At 41.4% G+C, this 27,544-nt stretch overlaps 1 protein-coding gene and 1 long non-coding RNA gene across 4 annotated transcripts in view; one reads left to right on the forward strand and one right to left on the reverse strand.

Moving 5' to 3' along the window:
• LOC117521692 (E3 ubiquitin-protein ligase RNF31) overlaps positions 1–27,544 on the forward strand; it is a 198,606-nt gene that overhangs the window by 39,370 nt on the left and 131,692 nt on the right. For all 3 annotated transcript variants that reach the window (XM_034183024.1, XM_034183027.1, XM_034183025.1), the window contains 3 exons: positions 14,108–14,164; positions 21,554–21,755; positions 26,212–26,374. In XM_034183024.1, the coding sequence (XP_034038915.1) occupies positions 14,108–14,164; positions 21,554–21,755; positions 26,212–26,374 (422 nt within the window). The remainder of the gene's footprint in view (positions 1–14,107; positions 14,165–21,553; positions 21,756–26,211; positions 26,375–27,544) is intronic.
• On the reverse strand, positions 1,825–24,428 carry LOC117521694. Its single transcript, XR_004564024.1, has 3 exons — positions 24,350–24,428; positions 3,111–3,113; positions 1,825–1,835 (listed from the first exon to the last, which is right to left on the reverse strand). It is a non-coding gene; the product is annotated as an uncharacterized LOC117521694 (long non-coding RNA).

Consider the following 27,544-nt stretch of genomic DNA (forward strand, 5'->3'; position numbering starts at 1 on the left):
CTTTATATTGTAAGGCAAAAGCCATACAATAATTACAGAAAAAACCCCAAAGGTCAAAACGACCCCCTATGAGCAATCACTTGGCGACAGTGGGAAGGAAAACTCCCTTTTAACAGGAAGAAACCTCCAGCAGAACCAGGCTCAGGGAGGGGCAGTCTTCTGCTGGGACTGGTTGGGGCTGAGGGAGAGAACCGGGAAAAAGACATGCTGTGGAGGGGAGCAGAGATCAATCACTAATGATTAAATGCAGAGTGGTGCATACAGAGCAAAAAGAGAAAGAAACACTCAGTGCATCATGGGAACCCCCCAGCAGTCTAAGTCTATAGCAGCATAACTAAGGGATGGTTCAGGGTCACCTGATCCAGCCCTAACTATAAGCTTTAGCAAAAAGGAAAGTTTTAAGCCTAATCTTAAAAGTAGAGAGGGTGTCTGTCTCCCTGATCCGAATTGGGAGCTGGTTCCAGAGGAGCGGAGCCTGAAAGCTGAAGGCTCTGCCTGCCATTCTACTCTTACAAACCCTAGGAACTACAAGTAAGCCTGCAGTCTGAGAGCGACGCGCTCTATTGGGGTGATATGGTACTATGAGGTCCCTAAGATAAGATGGGACCTGATTATTCAAAACCTTATAAGTAAGAAGAAGAATTTTAAGTTCTATTCTAGAATTAACAGGAAGCCAATGAAGAGAGGCCAATATGGGTGAGATATGCTCTCTCCTTCTAGTCCCCGTCAGCACTCTAGCTGCAGCATTTTGAATTAACTGAAGGCTTTTCAGGGAACTTTTAGGACAACCTGATAATAATGAATTACAATAGTCTAGCCTAGAGGAAATAAAAAATTAAGAAAAAATTTTGATCAAACAAAGCGCCAGTCTCTCAGCAACGTCTCAGACAAAGGAATTCCAACGAGGGGCTGGACGACTCCTCCCACAAGGAGTGCTCACAGGCGAATGACATCACCGACAGGCGTGGAAAAACTCACGCATGCGCACGAGGGTTCAAGCATGTCTGACGTAAAAACATATGAATGAAATCCATATAGTTTTTGAAAAAAAAATAAAAAGGACCTATACTTTATTGACAGACCTCGTATTATTTTTATACAGTCTTTTAAAACAAGCCAATGTACTGGATACTTTAATACAATCTAAAGTCATTCTACACTCTAACACCCTTTACAGAAATGCAATGACTTTTAGCAGTAGTTTGAATCTTTCTTCTATCAAACACTAAAGTTCCATGCAAATTATAATTGGACTCTCTCATTTTAAACAGCTCCTGGACATGATGAGGCAAGAGTCCATTTTTAACTTTATACATTATCTGTATTGTAAAATAATCAACCAAGTCATAAAATTTCAAAAACTGAAGACGAACAAACAGTGAATTTGTTGGTTCACGATATGGTTTTTTACTTATCACTCTTATAGCTTTTTTTTTTTTTGTAACAGACATATTGGATTAGTATTTGTTTTATATGTATTTCCCCAAACTTCAATGTAGTAAGTCATATAAGGGACAAGTAAAGAGTGATACAATGAAACCAACAGATGTTGGGGGAGAAAGTATTGTACTTTGTATAAGATAGCAATAACTTTTGATATTTTAGACTCAATATGTTTTATATGAGCTTGTCATCAACAAAAACTCCAAGAGATTTAGTTTGAGATACAATTTCAATACCATTCAACAATAATTTACTGCTTAAATTTCTTGGCTTATTTCCAAATATTATGCACTTAGTTTTACTGAAATGAAGTGATAATTTATTAGACTCAAACCAGTATTTAAATTTTTGCAGTTCCCTCTCCACCAAGTCCAAGAGCTGTCCCAAATTATCTCCACTACCAATCATAGTTGTATCGTCAGCAAATAAAATACAACTCAATTTGTATATTGTAATTAATTAATTCATTTGTATATAGTGTATTAATCTACACAATGTGGTGTGGAGGTAACAGTGTCACAGGTTATGAAGACCAGCAAACAAATAATCGGGGAAAACAGAGACACTTGAACTCAGAAACCAGTGAACAGGAAGTAAAGCAACACAGAGAAAACACAGAGGAGATGTCAGAGTAAAAGCACATGAAACAGCTAACATGGAAGAGAATCACTACAGAACATGAAGAATAACTAACCCAGACAGGAATCACTAAAGAGTCCAAAGAAGAACTAACCAGTAGAAGAAACAGCTGAAGGCAAAAGTGGCATCAAACCAAATGACTCAGATAACAGACAAATTAGGCACAATTTTTCAAGACCCAGACAAAATAAATGATACATTCATGTCTTTTTTTCTCTCAACTATACGACGTCTATTAGATAATAAACCGACCCTTTATTTTTTTTTTAACTATATGGATTTGAATGACGTGCGATTACACTAATCATGCTTGAACCCTCGTGCGCATGCGTGAGTTTTTTCACGCGTGTCGGTGACGTCATTTCCCTGTGGGCAGGCCTTGACTGAGATGTGGTCCCGCCCTCTCGGCTGAATTCCTTTGTTTCACACGCTGCTCGAGACGGCGTGCGTTGCTTTATCAAAATTTTTTCTGGACCTGTGAGAAATATCCGAGTGGACACTATTCGAGAAATTAAGCTGGTTTTCGGTGAAAAGTTTAACGGCTGATGAGAGATTATGGGGTGTTTCTGTCGCTGTAAGGACTTCCCACGCAGCGGGACGTCGTGCAGCGCTTCCAGGCGCCGTCGTCGGCCTGTTTCGACCTGAAAACATCCTAATTTAAGGCTTAATTCACCCAGGACGTCGTGAGAGAACAGAGAAGATTCAGAAGAGGCCGGCATGAGGACTTTATGCGGACATTCCACTGTTTAAGGACATTTTGTAATGAAAGACGTGCGCGCAAATTCGCCGAGTCGTTTCCGTGACAACTCGGCAAATCTGTGTGCACCGCGACAGGAAAAACACCTCCGTGTTGAAACCATTTGTAAAATTCAGGCGGCTTTTGATGGCTTTCAACAAGTGAGTAACTGAGAAATTGTTTAACAGCTTGGGCATGTTCCAACTTGCCCGTTAAGGTTTCCAACGGAGGTGTTTTTCCTGTCGTGACCCCCCGCGGTCGGGTCCGGCCTGACATGCGACTCTGCCTGCACGTTCTTTCATTACAAAATGTCCGTTAACAATGGAATGTCCGAATAAACTCCTCATGCCGACTTCTTCTGAAAGTTCTCTGTTCTCTGATGACTTCCTGGGTCAACAGAGCCTGAAATGTGGAAGTTTTCAACTTGAAACAGCGAGACGCTGCCGCCTCGAAGCGCAGATTGCCGTCAGGCGCCGTGGGCTGTCCTTACGGCGACACTACCAGACCAAAATCTCTCATCAGCCGTTAAAGGTTTTACCGAAAACCAGCTGAATTTATTAAATTGTGTCCACTCAGTTGTGCCTTACAGTTTTGAGAAAAATTTGATCAAACAAAGCAGCAGTCTCTGAGCCATTCCTAAACAATGAAAAAATCGACGAGAGGGTGGGCCACTCCTCACTCAAAGACTGCCCACAGGCGAATGACGTAACCGACAGGTGTGAAAAAACTCTCGCATGCCCACGAGGGTTCAAGCATGTCTGATGTAATCACACGTGATTCAAATCCATATGGTTTTTGAAAAGAATAATAAGGTCGGATACTTTTCTAATAGACCTCGTATTCACCTTATTCAGCCCTGCCCACTTTTACAACAGAGGCATTTCAGTTTTGTCTTAGGGCTTCCGGTGAGCAGTGTTTTCAATATAGAACAATGGAAGATATTACATTGGTAGAAACAAAACCTTTTTGAAAAGCTCAAAGGGAATGACTCTGGCTCACCCTCGATTATTTTTAAGTACTTTGTCTTGTCACTCGGCGTGGACAGTTTGGCTGTGAGGAACTATGAGCTCCGTGCTGCACAGCGGTGCGGCGCTCGTATAAAAGCACTCAATCAACCTGACAAGTAGTACTACCGTAATGCCAAGATTACGTAACGTTAATATACGTATGGTGTTATTCATGCAGTGCTTGGTTGTATGAAACACCAGAAAATGAGTAAATTATTGCAATCTTACCCGTCTTAGGTGCAAGCTTACCCATTTATCTCACTAGCATCCGCTGTGACTTCTTCAACGGAGCGTTGTAGTCCAACCATTTCTCTGGGTAAAGATCCAGTGGTGTGGGTTTTTTAAGCACCATGCGCCGCTTGCGCCATGAGGCAGGGCATATAGCATCCGTGTTGTCCGTCCGTCCATCTTTCCGTCTGTTCGTCCGTCCGTCTGTAAGGCCGCAATTCATTCGCCGCAACGTAGCTCAGCACCTATTGCCCACAAAAACTTCGTATTTGGTGGGTACATGCCTTGGAGGAGTACTTCGCATGCATTTGAAGGCCAGTGACCTTGACTTACTTTTGAAGGTCACCAGTGGTCACAACTGTCAAATCCTTCGCTGCAACGTAGCTCGGCACCTATTGCTCGCAGAAACTTAATATTTGATGGGTACATGCCTTGGAGGAGTACTTCACATGGGTTCGAAGGCTAGTGACCTTGACCTACTTTTCAAGGTCACCAATGGTCACAACTGTCAAATCCTTTGCCACAAAGTAGCCCGGCACCTATTGCACGCAGAAACTTCATACTTGGTGGGTACATGGCTTGGAGGTGTACTTTGCATGGGTTCGAAGGCCGGTGACCTTGACCTCAGTTTCAAGGGGATTTGTTTTGAAGGCTGGCGACCGTGACCGACTTTTTATCGCCACTGTTTGTCACATCCTCTAAATAAATATTATGCCAATCTCCAATTATTTCATTGTATATCCCAGTTTACATCAAACACATAAGGCTTCAACCAAATACCTACCCCATACAAGTACATATTACTGCACTTTGCATGGAAAATAATACTCCGTGCTGGGCATTTCGTGATGAATGTCTCTAGTTCTCCATAAAATGAAAAGAACAGACATCGGGACATTTGGGTGGATTTTTCAAATTCAGCACCTTTAGCCAGCACCGGAGATCTTCGTCCTTCGATGAAGGAGGGAACAAGTTAAATGCTGGTCCACAGCACTCAGATCTCTCCTTTCCATGTTCAAAACATCGTTTTGAAAGCGATAGTTTCCTCTTCTTCCAGTTGTTGTGGCACCCACGAACTGAACAATTAATGTTGCTCATGTTTGGACACTTCTAGCGTACTGTGTTCCCATGTAGCTAATCATTAGATGCAATGGCAAACCGGAATTTTAACCATAAGTCAAAACTGTCTGCCTGCGCAAGACTCCAGTGAAATGACCTGCAGGTCCGTATGGTGTGAAGAGAAATTGTCTTTATTTTCTCATCCCTCTTTCTTTTGCTCTTCTCTTTTCTTTCATTCTGGTCACCAGGTCTCTTTTAATGAAAGAACGCTGATCTGACACAGAAGCGCTGACTTCTTGTTGTGTCAGTAGCAGCTAGTGTACTGAAGTCAATACTGAAAGTTATCGGTTTAGCTTTTATCTGTAACTTGTGCTAATATATAAAATGTTTCTCGGTTTAGCTTTATATAAGTTAACTTTTCAGTGAGCGGATTAGCTGTTATCGAAGCTAACTTTTTGGTTAGCTGTGCTCACCACTGCATACCAACACCCAGTGGGCTGGACTTAGCTTTCAAAGCTAAAACTTTAAAGAAGGGCCACATTACTTTCCTTTACAATTTGCTCTTGCTAATTGAGGACATCAATTTATGCAAGATTAGGATGAGCTGGGAATCAGAACTCCAACTTTTTTTCAATGAGGCCTACTGGGAGGGAGATACAGGGGCAGTTAACTCTTCATCCTGTTATGCCAGACTTTCACTAATTCAGTTCAAAGTAATGCACCAACTACATTACAGTAAAGAAAAACTCTCTAAAATCTGCCCAGACAAATATGATGATAAGTGTAATAGTCATAACAGACTCCATGCTACTTCACACACATGTTCTGGGTGTGCCCCAGGCTATCTTATTTTTAGCGGCAGTTTTTTAAAATCATTTCAGGGTTATTACACTTAAACTTTATCCCAACCCCACATATTGTAATTTTTGGTAAACCTCCAGACAACCTTCATACAAGTTTCCCCGTGAACAGATAAGGTTGTCTTGGTGGTCGTGTTTGAACCCGTTCCTCTGGGCCCATCAGATAACCTGCCAGAATTTAGACAATTTAGTGGTCTTAAATACTCCATCACGCTACTTTACTACAGATTGAGCAGCTACAGTAATAATAGTTATATGGGTGAAGACCGTACTTTCAGCACTTTAATTGTGGCTTTTACTTTATTTGTATTTTTTGTATTTTAGTTTAGTAAGATTTGTAATCTGTGACATGTTTATAACTTTTGCCTGTTATTGTTTTGTTCTAGATTTTATTTTCATTTCATTTTGAATTACTTATGCAGACTAGAGGATCACGGGTTGGGGGGGTCGAGGGTAATTATGGGGTTCTGTTTTGTTTCTTTTATAAGGGGGAAAATTTTGTATTTTTGTACCTTAAGTCAGTGAGTTGCATTTGAAAATAAAAATTTTATATATATATATATATATATATATATATATATATATATATATATATATATATATATATATATATATATATATATATATATATATAGTGCTGTCAATCGATTAAAATTTTTAATTGCGATTAATCAGATAAATGTCATAGTTAACTCTAACAGTTAATCGCAAATTAATCGCACATTTTAGTCTCCGCTTTCAACATAAGAAAATGATAGGCATGCTTTACGTAAATGTTTTTTATTGCAAACCACAACATGATGTGTTACAGTTATTAAAATCTGAAGTAACACTATCAATAAACAGATAAAAAATGCATTATATTTAGTCACAAAAACAGCCCCACAAAACAGGGTGATCTAAAATAAAATGGCAAAGTGCTTATTATTGGGAACTTGAACTTAGCATATAATGCTGTTTAACCTGTTTTCTTAGATTTAATTACAACATACTAACAGTCAGGCTATACTGCACTTAACTCAGGTTCCCAACAGGTAAGCCAACCTAAAAGTGTTGCAAATCACAACATGATGCGTTACAGTTATTCAAATCTGAAGTAACACTATCAATAAATGGATAAAAAAACGCATTATATTTAGTCACAAAAACAGCCCCTCAAAACAGGGTGATCTAAAATAAAATGGCAAAGTGCTTATTATTGGGAACTTGAACTTAGCATATAATGCTGTTTAACCTGTTTTCTTAGATTTAATTACAACATACTAACAGTCAGGCTATACTGCACTGAACTCAGGTTCCCAACAGGTAAGCCAACCTAAAAGTGTTGCAAATCACAACATGATGCGTTACAGTTATTCAAATCTGAAGTAACACTATCAATAAACGGATAAAAAAACGCATTATATTTAGTCACAAAAACAGCCCCACAAAAACAGGGTGATCTAAAATAAAATGGCAAAGTGCTTATTATTGGGAACTTGAACTTAGCATATAATGCTGTTAACATACTAACAGTCAGGCTATACTGCACTTATCAACTCAGCTTCCCAACAGGTAAGCCAACCTAAAAGCCTACTTATTTTTTTGCTTTGAGCCAGTTACTTAAACAGACAAGTCTGTTGACATTTTCAGATAACTGGGAAGCTCGTTTTTTCTGAACAACATGTCCAGACAATGAAAACAATCTTTCTGATGGTACTGATGTGGCAGGTGTTGCTAAGTACTTGCGCGCAAGACAGGCCATCTCACTGTGTGATGCTTCATGTGTGAACCACCATTTCTGGGGAGAGTCCTCTATGCCAATAGGAGGCTCTGCCTTGTAGCGCTGTATACAACGCTCAGTATTGTCCTCCTCTTCATCAGATGAAGAGTCATGTGCAATCATGAGAGCTGGTTTCTTCGTACGAGGTCTGTTAGAAAAGTATCCGACCTTTGGCCGGGGAAAAAAAACTGGCTTACCTGGATTGTTGGAAACCTAATCACCCTCGAAGTAGTCTCCTTGGGACTCCACACACTTCTCCCAGCGGTGTCACCACTGTTGGAAGCATTCCAAAAAAGCCTCTTTCGGAATGGAGTGCAGCTCCGCCGTCGTTGCAGCCATAATGTCCTCTCTCATCTCAAAACGCGTTCCTTTCAATGGCCTCTTGAGTTTTGGGAACAGCCAGAAGTCACAAGGGGCCATATCAGGAGAGTAAGGAGCCTGTTGAACCACAGGAGTTTTGTTTTTAGTCAAAAAAGTCTGAATTAAGTTCAAGGAATGTGCTGAAGCATTGTCGTGATGAATGCGCCACGATCCTGTGGCCCACAACTCCAGTCTCTTGTGCTGTACAGCATCACGGAGGCGACGGAGGACATCCCTGTAGTACTCCTTCGTTATTGTTTGACCCTGTGGTGTGTACTCGTGGTGTACCACACCGCAGGAGTAAAAAAAAAACAGTCAGCATGACCTTAATGTTGCTGCGCCCTTGGCGCGCCTTCTTTGGTCGTGGCGACGTGGAATGCTTCCATTGTGACGACTGGAATTTGGTTTCCGGGTCGTACCCGTACACCCAGGACTCATCACCGGTGATTATGGTGTCCATAAAGCTGGGATCACTTTGTATGGAGTCCAGCATGTCCTGTGAGACTTCAACACGGAGGTGCTTTTGCTCCGCCGTCAGCAACTTCTGCACGAATTTCGCAACCACTCTCTTCATGCCCAAATCTTTGGTCACAATGGAATGTGCCGAAAAAGTGCTAATGTCCACCTCTTCTGCAATTTCTCTGATGGTCACTCGACGGTCCTGCATCACTACAGCGGTCACTTTGGAAATGATCTCGTCATTTCAGCATGTCGATGGCCGCTCAGAGCCATCTCCACCACTGTGCGTCCATCTTTAAACCGGTTGAACCACTCCTTAATCTGTGTGACGCCGATAGCATCATCACCGAAAGTTGTCTGAATCTTCCGAATGGTTTCCACCTGGCCGTCACACAGTTTTTGGCAAAATTTGATGCAATAGCGCTGCTCCAGTCGTTCAGACATTTTCCTCGCAATAAAAATCCGCGGAGCGCACAACACACGTCCTGACACAAAGACTGCTTACAAGGAAATGACGCAACCGACAGGGGTGAAAAAACTCACGCATGCGCACGAAGGTTCAAGCTTGGCTGATGCAAGCACACCTGATTCAAATCCATAAGGTTTTTGCAAAAAATAAAAAGGTTGGATACTTTTCTAACAGACCTCATAGCTGTCTCAGAGGTGAATTTTTCATCCGGTTGTGCATTCATCTCCATCTCTTGGAGCAAGGTGTGGACAGTTTCCCACACTTGAACCCTGTCAGGTTTGCTGAGACACTTTAGGTCCTTAAACCTGAAAATTAAGCGACATGAAATTAGATCAAACAAGCACAGGTACAGGTATGATAAATAAAATGTAGGGTGACAGTCTAACCTTGGGTCAAGTGCTGTTGCAACTCTCAGCCATGTGATATTGGTCTTCTCCTTGCGATCATTCATTTCTGCTGTGAAGGTTTCCTTAAACTTCACCATATAAGCTGGGTCTTCCTCATTGACATCCATCAACCGGGACAGATGACATAATGCTGGCAGCACCACTGAGCAAGAAACAATCTTCTCTCCTCCCAGAAGTTCAGACACATACCTGCAATAATGTAAAGAAACTCCTTAGTGTTGTAATTGACACATTCTCACACTCAAACACATGCAGACACCAGGCAAACAGCCGACAGTAATACGAGGGAACAGGAAAGATATGTCACACACAAAGACATGAACACTGTCTACCCACACACACACATAACCACACACATTAACTTTTCTATTGACATATATACTTATTATGGTTATTAAAGAATCAGATAGGCCTATACACATAAAATGATAAAAAAAAAAAAAATACCTGCACTGCTCCAACGCAGCCTCAAGCTTCTTCAGTTTCTCCAGCTCAGTAGTCGTTAGCATGGGGATGCTCGTAGAGTGTAGGGCCAGTGCATCTCTCACAGGTGCAGCATTGCGCTGGACGCGCTTTATCATTTCCAGAGTACTATTCCAACGTGTACATACTTACTGTTTGAGCGGCTCTTTTTTCTGATTGTGTGCGAGTTGTTGCTGCACAAGCTCTATAGCATTTGCTAGGCTGTGCTTAAAGTGTCCCACAAGTTTTCTGCACTTTGCTAACGCGCTGTCAAACGGGCTGTTGTGGAGAGAAACGGTGACTGCTCGGTGCACACTGTGTGCGATACACGTGCATGGCACGTGCACGGCATGTGTTCAAAGGGGAGCTGCCTGGACGCAGCGATCATGTTACGGGCACTATCCGTGGTCAGGGAGACAACTTTATGCTCAATGTTCCACTCTCTGGCTATTTTCATGAAATGTTCTGCAATAGTGTCAGCAAAGTGTCTCTCTTCTGTCTTCAGAAAAGTTAAGGCATGTGACTGAAGCTCCCACTGTGGAGAGAAGTAATGTGCTGTGACTCCAAGGTAATTCTAGTTACTGAGGGATGTCCAGTAGTCTCCCGTTAGCGCAACTGTATTTGTCTGTCCCAATGCCTGCTGTACCTTAAACTTCTCAGTTTCGTGCAAATTCTCTATGCAGCTTACGACAGTGGCTCGGGAAGGAGCTTCGTAGGTCCAGTCGTTCGATTCGATGCAAATAATCTCAGTCAGACCCTCATCTTCGACAATGTTAACAGGCCTACATGAAGTGGCAACCCATTTTGCCATGGCTGCTGTAAGTTTGTTTTTAGTTGTGGCATCTATGTGCCTGCGCCGAAACTCATCCATTTTCATCTGGTTTTCACGTGGAGGAGGAGGCGGAGGCTTTGCATCTGCATCTGTGGTGTGCTTAGCTAGCAAGTGGTACTTCAAACTAGACATGCTAGGATGGTAACTCAGCTCACATCGACAATACGCGCAGATAACTTTGGTCTTATCAAACGACCCATCCTCCAGTCTTTTAAAGCTAAACTTTCCATTTAAGATGTTGCCTGCAACGTTCATTGTTCTCTCGCTCGACAGCTAGACAACAGTGTGCGCTTCATAGATATATATATGACGCGTTTTGTGTAGCTTCCTGTTTACACCGGCTCCCGCCGTGCGTTAATCTCGCGATTAAAAACATTGGCGCCGTTAAAATTGTTCTGCGTTAACTTGTTAATAACACATTATTTTTGACAGCATTAATATATATCTATCCATCCATCCATTTTCTTCCGCTTTATCCAGAGTCGGGTCGCGGGGGCAGCAGCTCAAGCAAAGCCGCCCAGACCTCCTGATCCACGCACACCTCCCCCAGCTCCTCCGGGGGAACCCCAAGGCATTCCCAAGCCAGCCGAGAGATGTAGTCCCTCTAGCGTGTCCTGGGTCTTCCCCAGGGCCTCCTCCCAATGGGACGTGCCCGGAACACCTCTCCAGCGAGGCGTCCATGGGGCATCCGGAAAAGATAACCGAGCCACCTCAACTGACTCCTTTCAATGTGGAGGAGCAACGGCTTGACTCCAAGCTCCTCCCGAGTGTGTGTGTGTGTGTGTGTGTGTGTGTGTGTGTATATAAACAAACAGAAGAATTGGTGGAGATTGCGAGGAATTACTCACGTGGCAGAATCACTAAATCAGTGAAACCACATGGAAACAACACGTGGAGCTTAATACAAGAAATGTAACGCATAACACTTCCTGCCATCGTCTTTGTGACATCACCTGGATTCTATGGTTGACAAATGACAACCTTCATGATCGTCATTTGTACTTGCTTTTGCAGCTTGTTACTGTGATGTGCCACCAACAAGCCTAAAAATTATTCACCTCTCTTTCAAAATTTGTTGGGATGATCAATAGTGGTGTACTACTGAACTACAGATACTACAGAAGCCAGCAGGAGTCACTGTGCATGTTTTAGTCAGTAAACCCTCACTCCTTGAGAGCTGAGAGACTGTCTCGCCACCAAGGCCAAAGCCCGGGTTCTGGTCAGACCACCCGCCTCCCGTGCCAGAGATCATGAAGTGAGAAATACACAACATAATAGAAAGAGCACAGAGGCGGCTGTCCATGAAAGGACAACAGCAGCGCGCACGCAAAAGAGCGATTTTTGCAGAAATAAATGGACAAACATAAAGTTTTGTGTGTTTTAAAGCGCAGAAGAAAAGCCAGCGAGCCGCGGAGCCAGCGAGGAGCACAGAGGCGGCTCTCCAGGAATCCGTGGTTCGGGTCTAGCTGGTCTGTTGCATTACAGGTGGACAGCAGCCTGGCGCACAGCGCACAACTGCGGAACTGTGCTGGAGTGTCTATTTTTGGACTGCGTTTAAAAAAAAAAAAACGAAGGGACATCTTTAAATGCTTCTGTGAATTGAAAACCCACACTTTAAAGGGACCAGGTGTGGGAGGGCTGGAGGTTTGGACCAAACTCATGCCTAAACGTGCGTCAACATGGCGTTATCATGGCACTATCATGGCACTACGTGGATTAGTGTGGCTGATGCGAGCCATTCGAGGCTGTAATGACAGGTTGGTCGTGGCTTACTAGAGGCTGCTACGCGGCACATGCAGGGTATAGAGAGGCACATAGTGGCACCTTTATAGTGGATACGTGATAGATCAAAACGTGGGTCATTCTTCGAATAATCACCCCACACCCATGCGTGGCTCCTTCTTCAGCCTTCATTATTCAGTGGGACCGAGCCGCGGTCCCACCGAATAATGAAGGATGAAGAAGGAGCCACGCACCCTGTTTTTTTGTTTTGTGAGCTGTCGTGGCAGTATAGTGGCTCAGAGTGGCTCTTAGAGGCATTATCTTCAGTTAACGAGGCTCCTCTCTGAGCGTGGCGCTAATTTGAAGATGTTCACAATTTAGCAACAGCAGCGTGGCGCAGTTTGTGTTCGAGTTACTGCGACGGCTTAGAGGCATTTTCGTGGTCTGCAAAAAGTCCATTATCCGTGCGCCTGGCACCTTCGCAGGACCTGAGAGGCTATTTTTGGAATGGCTCTCAATTGCGCACACAATTCCACCTGCTAGTGGATTAATCATTTTCTGCCAAACCTTGGATGCTGAAAACGCCTCTTCTAGAATCAGAGGACTGTTTCATCTGGACACTTTTTTCCCTCTCTTTCCTGCTCCATGTGGAATGTATTTTGAACAGCTTAAGGTAACTATTTTTAATGTTTTTTTTTATAGCTTGATAAAACAGTTCCTTGCTGTAAAAGTATGTCTGTATGTTGTCTGTTGTATGTAAAAGTATGTTGATTTAATATCGCCAGCTCACAAAAGAGTGATATTTCAGTCAATATTGGACAAACACAAAGTTAAAATTTGGGTGACTGCGTGAAAGTGGATGTGTGTTTAAAGCCATGGAAGATAATAACTCCAGTGGAGCAGCTAAGAGCAGAAGCTGTGCGGCAACACAGGTGGAGAGCGCACAAAAGACCGACTTTGAAGACATAACACAAAGTTAAAAGTTGTATCATGATAACTTGTAAGCTGCGGAAGAAATATATATATATATATATATATATATATATATATATATATTTTTTTTTTTTTTAAATGATCCACAGGTGTATATAATAAAATAGCCACCTCATTCTGTATGCAGAACGGCACGGCGCGCAAAAGAGCGCTTTTGCAGAAATAAACGGATGAACACAAAGTTAAAAGTGGATTCACGTTGTAAAAATGATTGTGTTTAAAGCCAGGGAAAAAATAAAGCCAGCAAGCCACGGATGGAAAGGAAGCCACTTGGTTAAATTGGCTTTGGATTAATCATTTTTCAGAGTTGTTGAGAGACCAGTGTACAAACACAAATGAACCAATGAATTGTAAATGTTGCATATTGTAAGGAGGAAGGAGCACTTTATATAGGAAAAAAAAAACCCTTCTCTAGGGTCCTTAATGCATATGATATTGAAGGAACTTTTTCAAGTCAGTATATTTTGGGGCACATTATTTATGGCACATTTTACTGTTGTGATAGAGGTTTTTTTTTTTCCTCAATGTTTTAACAGCAGTACAGCTATGATCTGAAACCTGAACAGTGCACTTTCATTGCACTCTTACTTTCCAGACCGTGATGATGTTTTAGTGTCACTTTCTGTCAAATGGAAAATTTTAAATCCTTGTCTTTCTGTTTTATTCCAGGAGACTCATCCCCACCCTGAGTTTTATGAGAGAATCGTTCCCACTCTGAGACACAAGGTACAGCAAAGCCCTGGTCTGCTACCAGATGTCTTTGTCTCATCAGTTACGGGCTCTTTTTAAAGAATACATGGCCAAAGTGTTGGCTGCTGACTGTTTTAAAGCAGCACTATGTGCTCTTTGGCTCCCTCTGTTTGTGTGACGCATAATTCTCCTTTTAAACAAGGCGGTTAAACATCACAGTGTAAACCTCAGAAAATTACTCGACAAGCTTAGTAGCCATAATATTATCCACATCAATGGTGGGCACAGATGACCAAAAAATTAACTTTGATAACAGATAATCAGATAACTGAAAAGTTATCTTTGATAAAGATAAAACGATAAACCACCCAAAAATGTATCGGAAGTTACAGATAACCGATAACCGATAAATTCCAGTATTGTCTCTGGTACGCTTGCACCTACTAACAAGCTAATTTTAAGTTTTAACAACAGTATCGCTTCTGAAAGCATCAAAAGCGACAACAGACCCAAACAATGAGTCAGCACATCTGTCTTTGAACATCTTGCCCCCTGCTGGAATTTCGTTTTTACTGCATGGCTTCAAGCACAGAAGCAAGCTGAGAGGAGCCACGAAACTCAACTTTACTCAATCACAATGCTGCTGCCGTCAGGCCGGGGTCTTGGAAAATAAACCAATGCTGAGTTATGGTTTGGTGTATAAATAAAATGGATACTGATAGAATAACTCCATTAATGTCAATTCTGTCATTTGTACAAAGTTAAAATATAACTTATCTTTAATGTTGAATAATGTACTAATTCTGAAGTTTTGTAACAAACACAGACAGATCGCGAAGGATTCTGGGTAAAATGTGCCTCCGCTAAACACTGATTGGTTGAGTCATTCATTATGTAAACCAACACATTAATGTGACGTGTGTCGTGTGTTGGTGTTTACATATAAATGTGCTTTTGTAAAATATTCCATTTTGTTGTAATTAGATAACCGACTGATATAACAAAATATAAATATAAATATATGTCAAAATAAATAGAACACTGCCATGATCTACTGGTGCCAGTGCGAGTTTTGGCCCTTTTTCAGTTGATTTTTAATTAGTATGTGAATTTTTTGGCTCGCACCGAGTTTCAGGTTAATCGCGTCCTGCATCGTTTAGTATACATGGAGTAACAAGCTGCGTTTAGCATCTCACGACCACCTCTCACACTGTGCCTGTGCAAACACCGCAGATCTGTCTTGTAATGTTTTTTTTTTTTTTTACTTTGATGTCTCCCATCGAGAGTTTTTGTAAATTAAGTTTGAAAAAAAAAAGCTTCTAATAACGTTTTGCTTCTGGAGACATGAGTCCAGCGTGTGGTTTTTGAACATACAATGGGTGTGAGAACATAAATCATGCGCTCTGAAGTTTTACACCGTGCGGTTCTGTGGTACACTTTGAGCTGGAACTGAGCACAGTGATTGAAAATATCAGCCCAGCTTCAGTTTGAATACTGCCATGAACACTACTGGCCAGTAGATGGCAGTAGAGACTTGCAAAAACAGAAATCCAGATAACCTGTGTCTGCTGCTACTCTACTACGTTTAAGATGTGTGGAATTTAATAAATGCAAACACAATAACATCTATAAACCCAGAGAACATATTTACAAGCGTTGTAGGCACTAGAGTTTAATGCTGTTGTCCATGGAGCCTGATCAGAGTGTCTCAAATGCATTTTTCATGTCGTGAACGTACTGAGATTATCCTATACCCATAATGCACCTGGACACAGCATATCCACACTAAAACCTTAAAAATTAGCGCATTACTTTAAAACTAAAACATATATCTGATATTTTCACTTTATAAAACTTCAGACGTAACATTAATTTAAATAACTTGTCCGAAATTAGTTTGGTTAAAATTTGAACCATAAGTTAAAAATGTATGCCTCTGGATGACGTGGGTGATATTGCCGTTGTATCAGTATGGGGTTAAAAGAAATGAGTTTTTTTTTTTTTTTTTTGGTGACCAGTTCTCATTTGCCTGTAGAGGATAGAGTGGTTTCTTGTAGAAGCAGCTCTCCTTTTTTTGCAGAGGGTAGAACTACACATCTGCTACAAAACATTTAACAGGTAGATGTTCAACTGATTTAAAACTTTATAAGTAAGGATTAAACAGCGCTTCGCGTTGTGGTGTTTTAGACTCCGCATCGTGCATTCAAACCGTATAATGCACGGCTTTGAGTTGTTTAATCCGCTTATACCATGGTCCCACACAGTGAGCTAACACACAAATTTATTTAAGTTAACAGAACTTGATAAAATGTGTGAGTATTTGGGACTATTTTATACCAGTCTCAAGATATTTTGTCTCAGATGCACTTACCAAGTCTGCCGGCTCGCACCGCAGCGGGCCACTCACACCACCCCCCTCTCTGCTGTGTGGAGCTGTGGCAAACTCTGGCAACAGGTCCAGAAACTACGCTCACTGTTTTGATGCGGCCCGCAAGGATAGAACCGTTCTCTTCTCCTTTCCCGTCTTCAATCTTGTCCAGTTCGTACGAAGTTAAATCTTTATGCTGTTGCTTTTGCTGTTCTTCTCGTCTGCTGTCCTCCTCTTTCCATCCCTCAAATATTTTATTTTTGCCAAAAATATTAAAATTCACTTGGAAATCCATGTTTTATCGCGTTTCTGTCATTCACCTGTCAAACACAGCTGATCTGCGCCAACTGATTTGCGTGTTGCTATGGTGATGACCAGAGCGGAGTGATTATAACAGTGACTTAACTCACTGAATTATGTGTGCATATATACGAAAATAATGCACGCCAGTTAGACATGGAATTCTCACTGACCATGGTATAAGAGTTTGTAGCTGTTCAGCTTTGTTTACTGCGTTAACGGTCTAAAAATTATTGGACAAAATGTATCAGAAGATAATTGTCCGATAATGGTTTTCAAAATTATCTGAAAAGATAATCCGATAATGAAAACATTATCTTCGATAATTAGCGCTTATCAGATTATCGTAACTGTGCCCACCACTGATCCACATAAACATGCAACTGATATGCTTCATTGAATTGAACCTAAATAGAGACACAAACCACAGCAGAAATGCAATAATAAGTGAGTTTATTTACCAGGGGTGAAGTCCAAAAACAGGGAGCAGCCTGAAACATCAGATACTAGGGAGTGGAGCTAGATGGACGCACCAAGAGGAACGACGAAGATAACAACTGACAGCCAAGAACACACACGAAACAGTGACGACACAAACTCAACAACAGTCTGGCAAAGAAGATAGAACTATGTGTTGCCGTGGACTTTACAGCGAGCGCCCTGTGGTGGCCATTTTTGGCCGATGAAAACATCGCTGAGCTCAATACAAATACATGTAATTTGGTCACTTTTCAAATGGGTCAGACTCGTCAATAAAGTCAATTCAATGTACATTGTTTCATTTCAGGTCAGCTTGCTGTATAAATATCATCATTCCAGGCAGCGAGAGCTGTTAGCTGGCCGTTAGAAGCAAGTTAGAGACAAAACCAAACCAGCTGATTTCAATACACAATCAATGCAGGCGGAGTTTGTTTTCATCGGGAAGCCAGTCGTGATGGTACAAATTCTCGCCTTCGGATTGGCCACTTGTGTGACGTGGCGCAACCCACGTAGTGGCACATAACAAGACAACACGTAACAGGTGTGGTAATTACAGTGTGAAACAGCTGACCACAGGTTACATGGACCAAGCTTGCAAACACACACGAAGACAGATCAGGCAGTGTGAACACATCAGACTCCCCAGGAACAAGTATAAGTAAGCTCCAATCTAAACCATAAATAACTACTTAAGTGAAAAACGGTGAAAGAGAAACCAATGCAGAACTCAAAAGTGGCTAATGATGACGAAGAAGAGCCTTTATTGTCATTGTACATACATAAAATGAAATTTGCTCTCTGCATTTAACCCATCCTGATTACAGTTAGACACAATGTATAAATGTAAAAAACTGTGGCTAGGAACTAAAGAATGTAAAAAATAAGGGAACAGTGGTCATAAACTCCCAAAAAACTACATTTAACAAACATGACACAGGACAGGGACCAGAGGGACAGTAACGTGGGAGACAAGCGGTTGGTGCACTTGCTTCAAAGTCAGATGGTTCCCAATTCAGGGCCACGCCTGACCATTCTCCATGTAATGGGGCTAATCATCGAAATAACTTCTTGATCCATCTTTATCAACCTTGTACAAACGTGGTATACGTAGTAGTTACGGCCATTATTGGGCAAATTTTGGAACTGTATAAAAATTTCATCCCGATGTAACTTTTGGGTGTTTGTAGTCTTAACAGCTTCAGTTGTGCTCAAACATCTTTAAGGGTCCCTTCACACATGACACAACGTTGGGCGAAAGACGCAGAAACCGGAAGAAAATCCACAAACAAAATGCGAAATGGGGAACTGCGAAACATTCCACCTGCTGTTGGGAGGAACACACGGTCGGATAGGCGTGCACGATACCGCAGCAACAGTTTAATGCACACTCGTGTTTGTGCACATGAACACAGTGCGAGCACATAGAAAGTCGCACACACAGCAGGAGAGCAAAAAAATTAAAAAACACCACAATTTAGAATACTTATTTCCTGTTATAAAAACCCTCCACCCAGACGTATAACCAGGAAGTAATGAAATGATGTGGATTACTGTTCTACATGAATTACCCGATGTGCTTGTCTCATGAAAACATCAGCCGGGCTCCCGTGTCATGAAGGGCCAGCGCCCCTCTCATGAAGAGCCGACTCCTGTATCATGAACACATCAGCCAGCATGGCATGTCCAGCATGCAGTGATCCACTGCAAATGTGATATGTGTTTTAATTGTTACAATGTGGGGAGATCCCGCAGATACACGCACATCGCGGGGGCATCCTGAGAGGTGATTTTCTGCATGGCACGATATTCACCAGCATTGCGTTGCACTGACGCGGCCGTCAGCTGAAGCAATATGTGTTGTAATTTATTTCCACGTGATGACAGCAAGCTGACGTGCGCGCCTCATGTTAAAGTTATGCGAGGTCATATTTTACAAACCACTACACGTGTCCTCCAGCTGTGACTTGCGAGCACAGATATCTGAACAGCTTCCAGTCACTGGGACTAGCCCATCTTTGTCTGCGGACCTCGCCAGCTCACTGAAAAAAAGGCTCCTTTATTCTGTGATTTTTATTTTATGTATGTATTATTTTTTGTCCTTCATCTCTCTGATGTCTGTGTTTTTAATTTACCACCTTACCCAGTCAGGTCCAGCTGACAGTCTGTGGTCAGCTGACATGCGCTGTATGTCCACAGCAAAGCGTATGTGCAAAGAAATCACACATGAATGAGTTCACTCCTTTATCCTTATTTGTTTTATTTAATTTCCGCTCTTTCTGTCTGACATGTAAACTACAATTTACGTGATGGAAGTGACATCAGCCTGCCCGGCTGGCTTCACACTGTGCCGCGTTGCAGTCCACAGCGGTCAGCTGTTGCAGCAGTGTACTGCGCTGGACAGTGATCAGACTCCAGGACCCTCAGCCACAACTGACAATGTTGGATGCATGGAGTGTGGGTGGGGGGATACGACACGCTCTACAAGCCATTTGTGTGTGTGTGTGTGTGGGGGGGGGGGGCAGATCAGTACAGTCACAACCATGGGGTTGCTAGGTTATGCCACACTCATGTTGCACTTAGACAGTTTTCACAAATAGCACGAATGTGGTCATCTGCTCTCTACTCTCATGCTAGGAGCGTGAATAGTCCCGCCTTTTCTAAGTGTCCAGCGGGCGGTGTTGGATGTTCATGTATGACACCTGGAATTTGGCCGACACCTGCCGAGAGGGGGGTCGAATGGTCACTCGCAGGGCACTCGCTGTCTTTCGGCCGCTGGTGTGCGCGAATAGTTGTGACGACAGCTGTACGAGGTGTTTGAGGCGGCTCCCATTTTTCACGAGTGGCATGCAATTCCTCCTTAGTGCGCCAGTCGGCTTCAATTGTGTTATGATTGAAGGGGGCATAAACTGTATTCCTAATGACTACAGCTTGAAATGTGTTTGATCGTTTTTACTCCATTGGAGTAAAAATTTGAAGCCGAAGTAGTGTTTGTTACAGGGATGAGGGCACAGTTCCTTACTTTTCTTTTCAGGTGGGTTGCCAGGTCTGCATTTTATAAGACAGCCAGTTGTCAGGTCTGCACTTTATGAGCCAGCCTGTTTGGATACCAGATCTGGTGTCACTCAATTCAGTCTGTGCACGCTCAGTGTGGCACAGTGCACAAACTAATCAAATGTGGCAGTAAAAATATGGTAGCGTTTGCAGCGCTCCTCATTATATATTTTTTACTCTGTACCACTCCAAGGCTTTGCATGGGAACAAACCTTTATCAAAATAGTGACAGACACAAACTAACATCTAGCAAACACAACAGTTGCTGACTGAGCAAGTAATCAACAGTTTATTTCATGCTAGGACCATTTTAGTGCCAGGTAAATTATATGATTGGGGCTCACGGGGTCCCAGGACCCACTTAAAGGATCCTGGTGGGGTCCGGGGGCAATGTCAAGCAGGGGTCGAGTGGTCGGAGACCCCGAAGCTGTAATGTTTTATTCCTCTAAAACGTTATTGGCAAGCCCTATTTCAACTAATTTTAAGTGGTTTTAGATGCACTGAAAGCAACTAAAGAGTGACCTGTATCTTGCCAAAAGGTGAACAAGAGAGACTACCACAAGGAATGACCACCATGTTGAGGGACTGTTGGGCAAGGCCATTCACTATATTCATGCCAGATTCTGTGGCAAAAAACAGAAATTGCAACCACAATTTGTTTTTTTTTTGGTGATTTTAGTGTTTGACCTTTCTGTGCCCTTGACCTTTGATGTTGCCCGTTTTGTGTCCTGAAAGGTATCTCCACAGGACTGTTACATGTGAACCTACAAGAGTCTGGAATGATGATTTATATGTTTTGTCACACCCTTAAAAAACACAAAACTTTGCAGGGTTTTCATGATGACATCATCAAATGACATCATGACTTAAAACATATGATATATTCTGGATCCTCTGATCAAGCTCTTTCATTTGGTGTATTACATGACACATTTTACTCAAGTCTGAAATTTAACCTAATGTTGGTCACATTTGACCTCAAGGTAAACCCTGAAGGTCAAGGTCAATCACCTATCCGAGGTAATGGGGTATGTGTAAGCCCAATCACTATATTCATACCAAATATGGAGACAAATTTTCAGAAATTGTGACCAGGAAAGTTGTTTTATTGAATTTAGTATTTGATCTTCCTGTGAACTTGATCTTTGAGCTTGATGCTTGTACTTTAAAGTTAAAGATGAATTTCCAGCACTTTGTTGGCTGGAATGAACTCTTTTCATTTTTAGGATGTGGGCCTCAACACTGATGCTGTGGTGTACCACTCGGCCGTTTCCTCTTCAAGCCATTCAAACGGCCAAGCCAGGTCTCTAGCCTTGCCCCCCCAGCGGCAATCCTCCAGAGAGAGCAGCCGGGACCACTCACTGTCTTCAAACCTCCAAGCTGTCAGAGCCACTCAGACCTTTTCCAGCTTCTCCAACAAACACCCAAGTAAGACTGGACCAACTACCGAGTTACACTGCCACGTCCATATAAATATCTGGACATTTACCATGTCAGTCTTGGAGCATTTCACACTACACAAGAAGACACATAAACTCAGTGTGCGGACTTTCAGCTTTATTTTGAAGACATATATATCCTCCAAGTGATTAATGACAATGTCACTTTCAATGTACACTCAGGTCTGTAAGTAGGTGGACAGTGACATGGTGTTTGTGCCGTTGTCTCTGCACATTACATTGAATTTAAAATGAAATATAATTTAGTCTTTCACCTTTAATTCAAGGGGTTTAACAAAAAATGTTGATTAACAATTACAGCTATTTTTATACACATTATCTCCATTTTCTGAAGCCTTAAATAATTGGACAAACTAAATACAATTATTATTTTTCATATAAATCATCACTTTTACAGCCAGTTTTCTTTAGACAAGTCGGGATGGACACGTAAAGATTTCCAAGTAACTCAATATGTTGTGTATTGTATTTTCCAGAGTGTAAGTTGCGCTGTACTATAAGTCACAGCTTTTTCTGTGTTATGAGCTCTTTAATTTTTGATTTTTGTGCATTGTTGTAGTGTATGTTTTTATTGCTGGCATTTATTCTTTTATTATTGTAGATTATTTTGTTTAGTGCTTTGATTCTTGGGAAAGTTCTATATAAATGCTCTTTATAATTACTATTATTAATAACAAACTTGTGAATTTTCAGTATACAGTAAAACTCACCTAAACCATCACTGTATAAACTGGTTAAACCAATTTTTAGGGGCAGACCGTTTGGTCAGCGATATTCACACTCGCCATACAAAAGCAAATGTCCCAATGCTTTTGTATAGTTTTCCATGTAATAAACACTGTATACAACGGATTTCGTATAACGGATTTTCGCTCACATCCGACAAAACATCCTGTCCGAAGAGCAATGCATTTTCATTAAACTCCCCTCACATATACCAGACAAAGCAGTCTGAACATGCGCAGTAACAGCTACCAAATGAAGTTCAGCACTGACACTCACCAGTTTGAGGAAAATGGGTACCGTATTTCCATGATTAAAAGCCCGGCTGTTTATTTTTTCAAACCATGCTCAGATTCGGCACCTAAACAAGGCGGGGCATAATTCAAGGCCGGTGATTATTAATAAAATGCTGATTGTCGCCTGCACTGTAATATGGTGTTAACTTTCACACAGATCCCTGGGTTGACAAACCAAACCTCTTTAGATCAGAGCAATCTGCTTGACTGCAACACCTCTCAGTGATGTGCACCTGCTAAACAACTGAGACTGCAAAGGCTGTGATTTGTCAAACAAAAAAGGAGAGTTCTCCACGCTTCTGTACAGCACAAAAATCCAGGGCAACCAGGAAGGACTGACTTGTAGAAAAGAAAACAGCTGGTGCAACACAGAAGTTGGTGCTGAAAAAATTATTAAGGTGCTAAAGACATAGAAAAGGACTAACTTTCAATCTGCAAATCACATCTTCATCAGAGTCCTGAAAAGACCTGGATGGTGCAGCCTAAATACTATCAGGAACCAGGTGTCATGATGCGTAAAGGGGGCGTGACAATCCGTCCAAGGCACTCACTCAATTTATAATTAGTTCATAATTAGAGACATACCGTCCCAGTTAAAAAAGAACAAACATAAAATGAAAGTAACCCAAAGTAAAAAACATAAATATTAACATTAAAGAAAACAAGTGAAGTTCAATTCTTCATTCAAACCAAACAGTTCCAAAGTGCCCAAAGTATAAATACAAAATGCTTCTTAACATAAAAGTTTTTTGTCACCTCCTCTGAGTGGAACTGTAATTTTCTCAGGTCCTCAGAATTTTAAAGATGCTGCTGGAGAGCATGTTATGTTCGGCTATCCGTAATTTGAGTTGACGTTTTGTTTGGTCTATATATATGCCAATCCACAAGGACATATTAGAAGGTATACTATGTGTGTAGTGTTACAATTGATAAATGAAGAAATGGAATATTGCTTACCAGTACAGGGATGAGAGAAGCAGTTTGCATTGGTGGAATTAGAACATTGTGCACAATTACATCTAAAGAAACCTTTTACTGGGCTAGAAAGCCAAGTAGTTGAGACAGAAGTGGTCATATCTGAGTGAACCAGTCGATCACGACTATTATGGACACGTCTGAATATAAATTTGGGTAGCTCAACACAGATGTCTTTAAGTGTCTGATCACTCTTAAGAACGTGCCAAAATTTGTAAATTATGTTTTTATTCTTCCCGCCAGTGGAGTAGAGCAGGTAGATAAAAAACAATTTAGATGTTGAAGAAGATTTAGATTTATTCTTAAGTAAAGAGACATGATCAGTATTTAGAGCTCTGTCCCATGCTTTGATGATATCAGCTTTATCATAACCACATTGTTCAAACCGATGTGCTAAAAGAGCTGCTTTTGACATAAAATCAGTAATAGTACTACAGTTTCTTCTAACTCGCAAAAACTGACCCACTGGTATGTTAAAAACTAAATGAGATGGATGATTACTGTCTGTCTCAATAAGGTGTTTCTACTAAGGGGTTTACGGTAAATAGTAGATTGCAAAGAATTTTACCATCCTTATAAATAGTGAGATCTAAGAAGTCAGTGTAGTGAAAATTATAATTCATAGTGAAAGAAAGATAACTTGTGGTTGAATTAACATAATTTAGAAATTGATGTAACTCATCAAACGTGCCCCTCCAAATTAAGAGGACATCATTAATATACCTACAGTGTAATGATGTTTTTGAGTGGAAAGGGTTATTTTCAGTACTGAAAACATGTTACTCTTCCCAAAAATCCATCACCAAACAGGCGTACGATGGAGCAAAAGCACTCCCCATAGCAGTCCCCTGTAGTTGTAAATAACATTAACTAGAATATTTGAAAAAATTATTAGATAAAACGATCTCAACCAAATTAATAAGAAATTCTGAAGGTGGCAACACATCAGTAGGACGTTTAGCAAGTTAAAAGGAAATGGCTTCTAAGCCTACGTGGTGAGGTATGCATGTATACAGAACCGTTTGGTTTGAATGAAGAATTGAACTTGTTTTCTTTAACATTAATATTTATGTTTTTTTACTCTGGGTTACTGTTACTTTGTTCTTTTTTAATTAGGACGGTGTGTCTCTAATTATGAACTAATTATAAATTGAGTGAGTGCCTTGATTGACAGATGGTCACACCCCTTTACGCATCATGACACCTGGCTCCCGTTAGCATTTAGGCGGGTCCATCCAGGTCTTTTCAGGACTCTGATGAAGATGTGATTTGTACATCGAAACGTTAGTCCTTTTCTGTCTGTAGCACCTTAATAAATTTTTCAGCACCTACTTCTGTGTTGCACCAGCTATGATTTGTCACTTTAACGTTTTCACTCCTTCCCATCATATTTTAAAAGTTTTTGCAGTGAGTAGATAATGTCCATAAATATGACCAACTTCACAACACGGAGTCAGAAAAAGACGCTCAAATGAGCCGCAATTCATGGAGGAAAATTGCACATACTATATCATTGGTTTGGAGGTTGTCAATTACATAAAGAAATGGAGCTTGTTGAGGGACACATTAATCCAGGAAAAGCCAGTACTCCAGTGGCAAACTGTGTAAAGATGTGATGAAGAACTTTAAGGTCACGCACATGTTGAAGTTATTGCTTGGCCATGGGTTACAGATTTGCAGAAGCATAAATCTGGCTTTTGGCTTTTAAGGTACCACTCTACAGCGTACTTACAAAAAACTGATTTTGTCTGTTTTATACATATAATTGATTTTGTCTGTTTTATACATATAATTGATTTTGTCCGTTTTATACATATAACGGATTTGGTCTGTTTTATACATATAACGGATTTCAGTTATAACAGACAAAAGTCACTGGACCACCTGAATCCATTATATGTAAGTTTTACTGTTTAATTCACATCGGAGAATAAGTGGCAAAGCCTCCCAAACTAGTGAAAAGCCATGACTTATACTCCGAAAAATATGGTACTTCAATTGTATTAAGAAATACAAACAGTATTGTACTGTATCGTAAATCTGTCTGGTGGGCACAGTTCTGCTAATTACATTTCCACATTTTTCCCTGGAGTCATTTGGGAACCATTCTTAGTCTGGCCCCTCACCTGAGACCAATTTGCCATGAGAGACTCTACCAGGAGTACGAATGCTCCAGACATCACAGCTCTCAGGTTCAGAGGGGCACACAAACCTCTCCACCATGATAACGTAATGGTTCCTCGAGAGGAATCTTTTTCCACCTTGTCTTCACCTTGTCTTACCTTAAACTCTAGGACGCGATTGCTAAAGGATTGCTTTAAAAAGGTAGATGGTGAACAGCTTCAGTTAGAACATTATTATTTTTTAACCTCTGATTGAAGGTAGGAAAAAAATTGTATGTCATAATAATTTTATATGCCTGTGTTCCAGAGAACTGTACTATCTGTGGAATATTCCGTATCTCTGCCCGCTGCCTCACCTGCTCCCAAGGACTTTGTTCAGAATGTGACAGATTGTACCACTCCGACTCCGAGAGGGCCAATCACTGTCGAACAGAGGTTACACCATCGTCAAAATTCAGGAACAATCTCAGGTCAGGACATTTCTCTCACTGAAGAATTGAGACACAACTTCACCAAACACACACTTTTGCCTGTGAGATATTTGACGTGGTTTTCACACATAATGACGAAAGTCATTGTTTGAAAGATGCCATGAATTCTAGGCAACTTTTCATGAAGCTATGTGATACATTCATACATTACTTCTTTCTCGCAGTCTTTCTGTTTCACTTAACCATAAAGTAAAATGTCAATGTAATAGACAAAACTTGTTGCATGCACAGTCTGTCTCAGTCTCACAGCCACTGAAGGTTAGATTAAATGAGATTATATTAGATTACATTAGATTAGATAGAACTATACTGATCCCTGGTAAGACTCCATCAGGGAAATTGAGATTCCAGCAGCATTGTATAGCAGCACACAGGGTAAGAAGCACACAGAGTATCGAAAGTGAAAGTAAAAAAAAAACAAAAAACAGTTGCAACTAGCAATATAAATACACAAATATAAATACTGGGCATACTGATCAATATTGGTTTACTGGCTACTACTGTTCCTCTCCTTCTCATCCTTCTTGTTACTCCTCCCCCTGAGTGAGGAGTTGTACAGTCTGATGGCCTAAGGGACAAAGGAGTTTTTCAGTCTGTTGGCCCTGCACTGTGTGCAGAGGGTGACTGGCATCGTCCGTAATGTGTAGCAGTTTGTCCAGTCTTCTCTGCCACCATCAACAGAGAGTCCATCTTCATGCCAACCATGGAGCCAGCCCGCCTGATCATTTTGTCCAGCCTGGATGTGTCCTTCTTGGATGTGCTGCTCCCCCAGCACACCGCGGTGTAAAAGAGGACGCTGGCTACTACGGACGGGGGGTAGAACATCCACAGGAGTTCCCTGCTGATGTTAAACAACCACAACCTCCTCAGAAAGTACAGCCTGCTCTGTCCCTTCCTCTACAGATGGTTGGTGTGGGTTTTCCAGTCCAGTTTGCTGTCTAGCCACAGCCTGAGGTACTTGTAGGAATCCACAGCCTCCACCTCAGCTTCCTCAATCAGAAGTGGTTGCAGACTTGGTCTGGACTTCCCAAAGTCAATGACCAGCTCCTTTGTCTTTGAGGTGTGGAGCTGTAGATGGTTTGTGTGGCACCAGGCAGTAAAGTCCTTCACTAGGTTCCTGTACTCCTCCTCTCTGTCATTCCTGATGCA

Source organism: Thalassophryne amazonica, chromosome 12, assembly GCF_902500255.1.
Source record: "Thalassophryne amazonica chromosome 12, fThaAma1.1, whole genome shotgun sequence".
NCBI lineage: Eukaryota > Metazoa > Chordata > Actinopteri > Batrachoidiformes > Batrachoididae > Thalassophryne > Thalassophryne amazonica.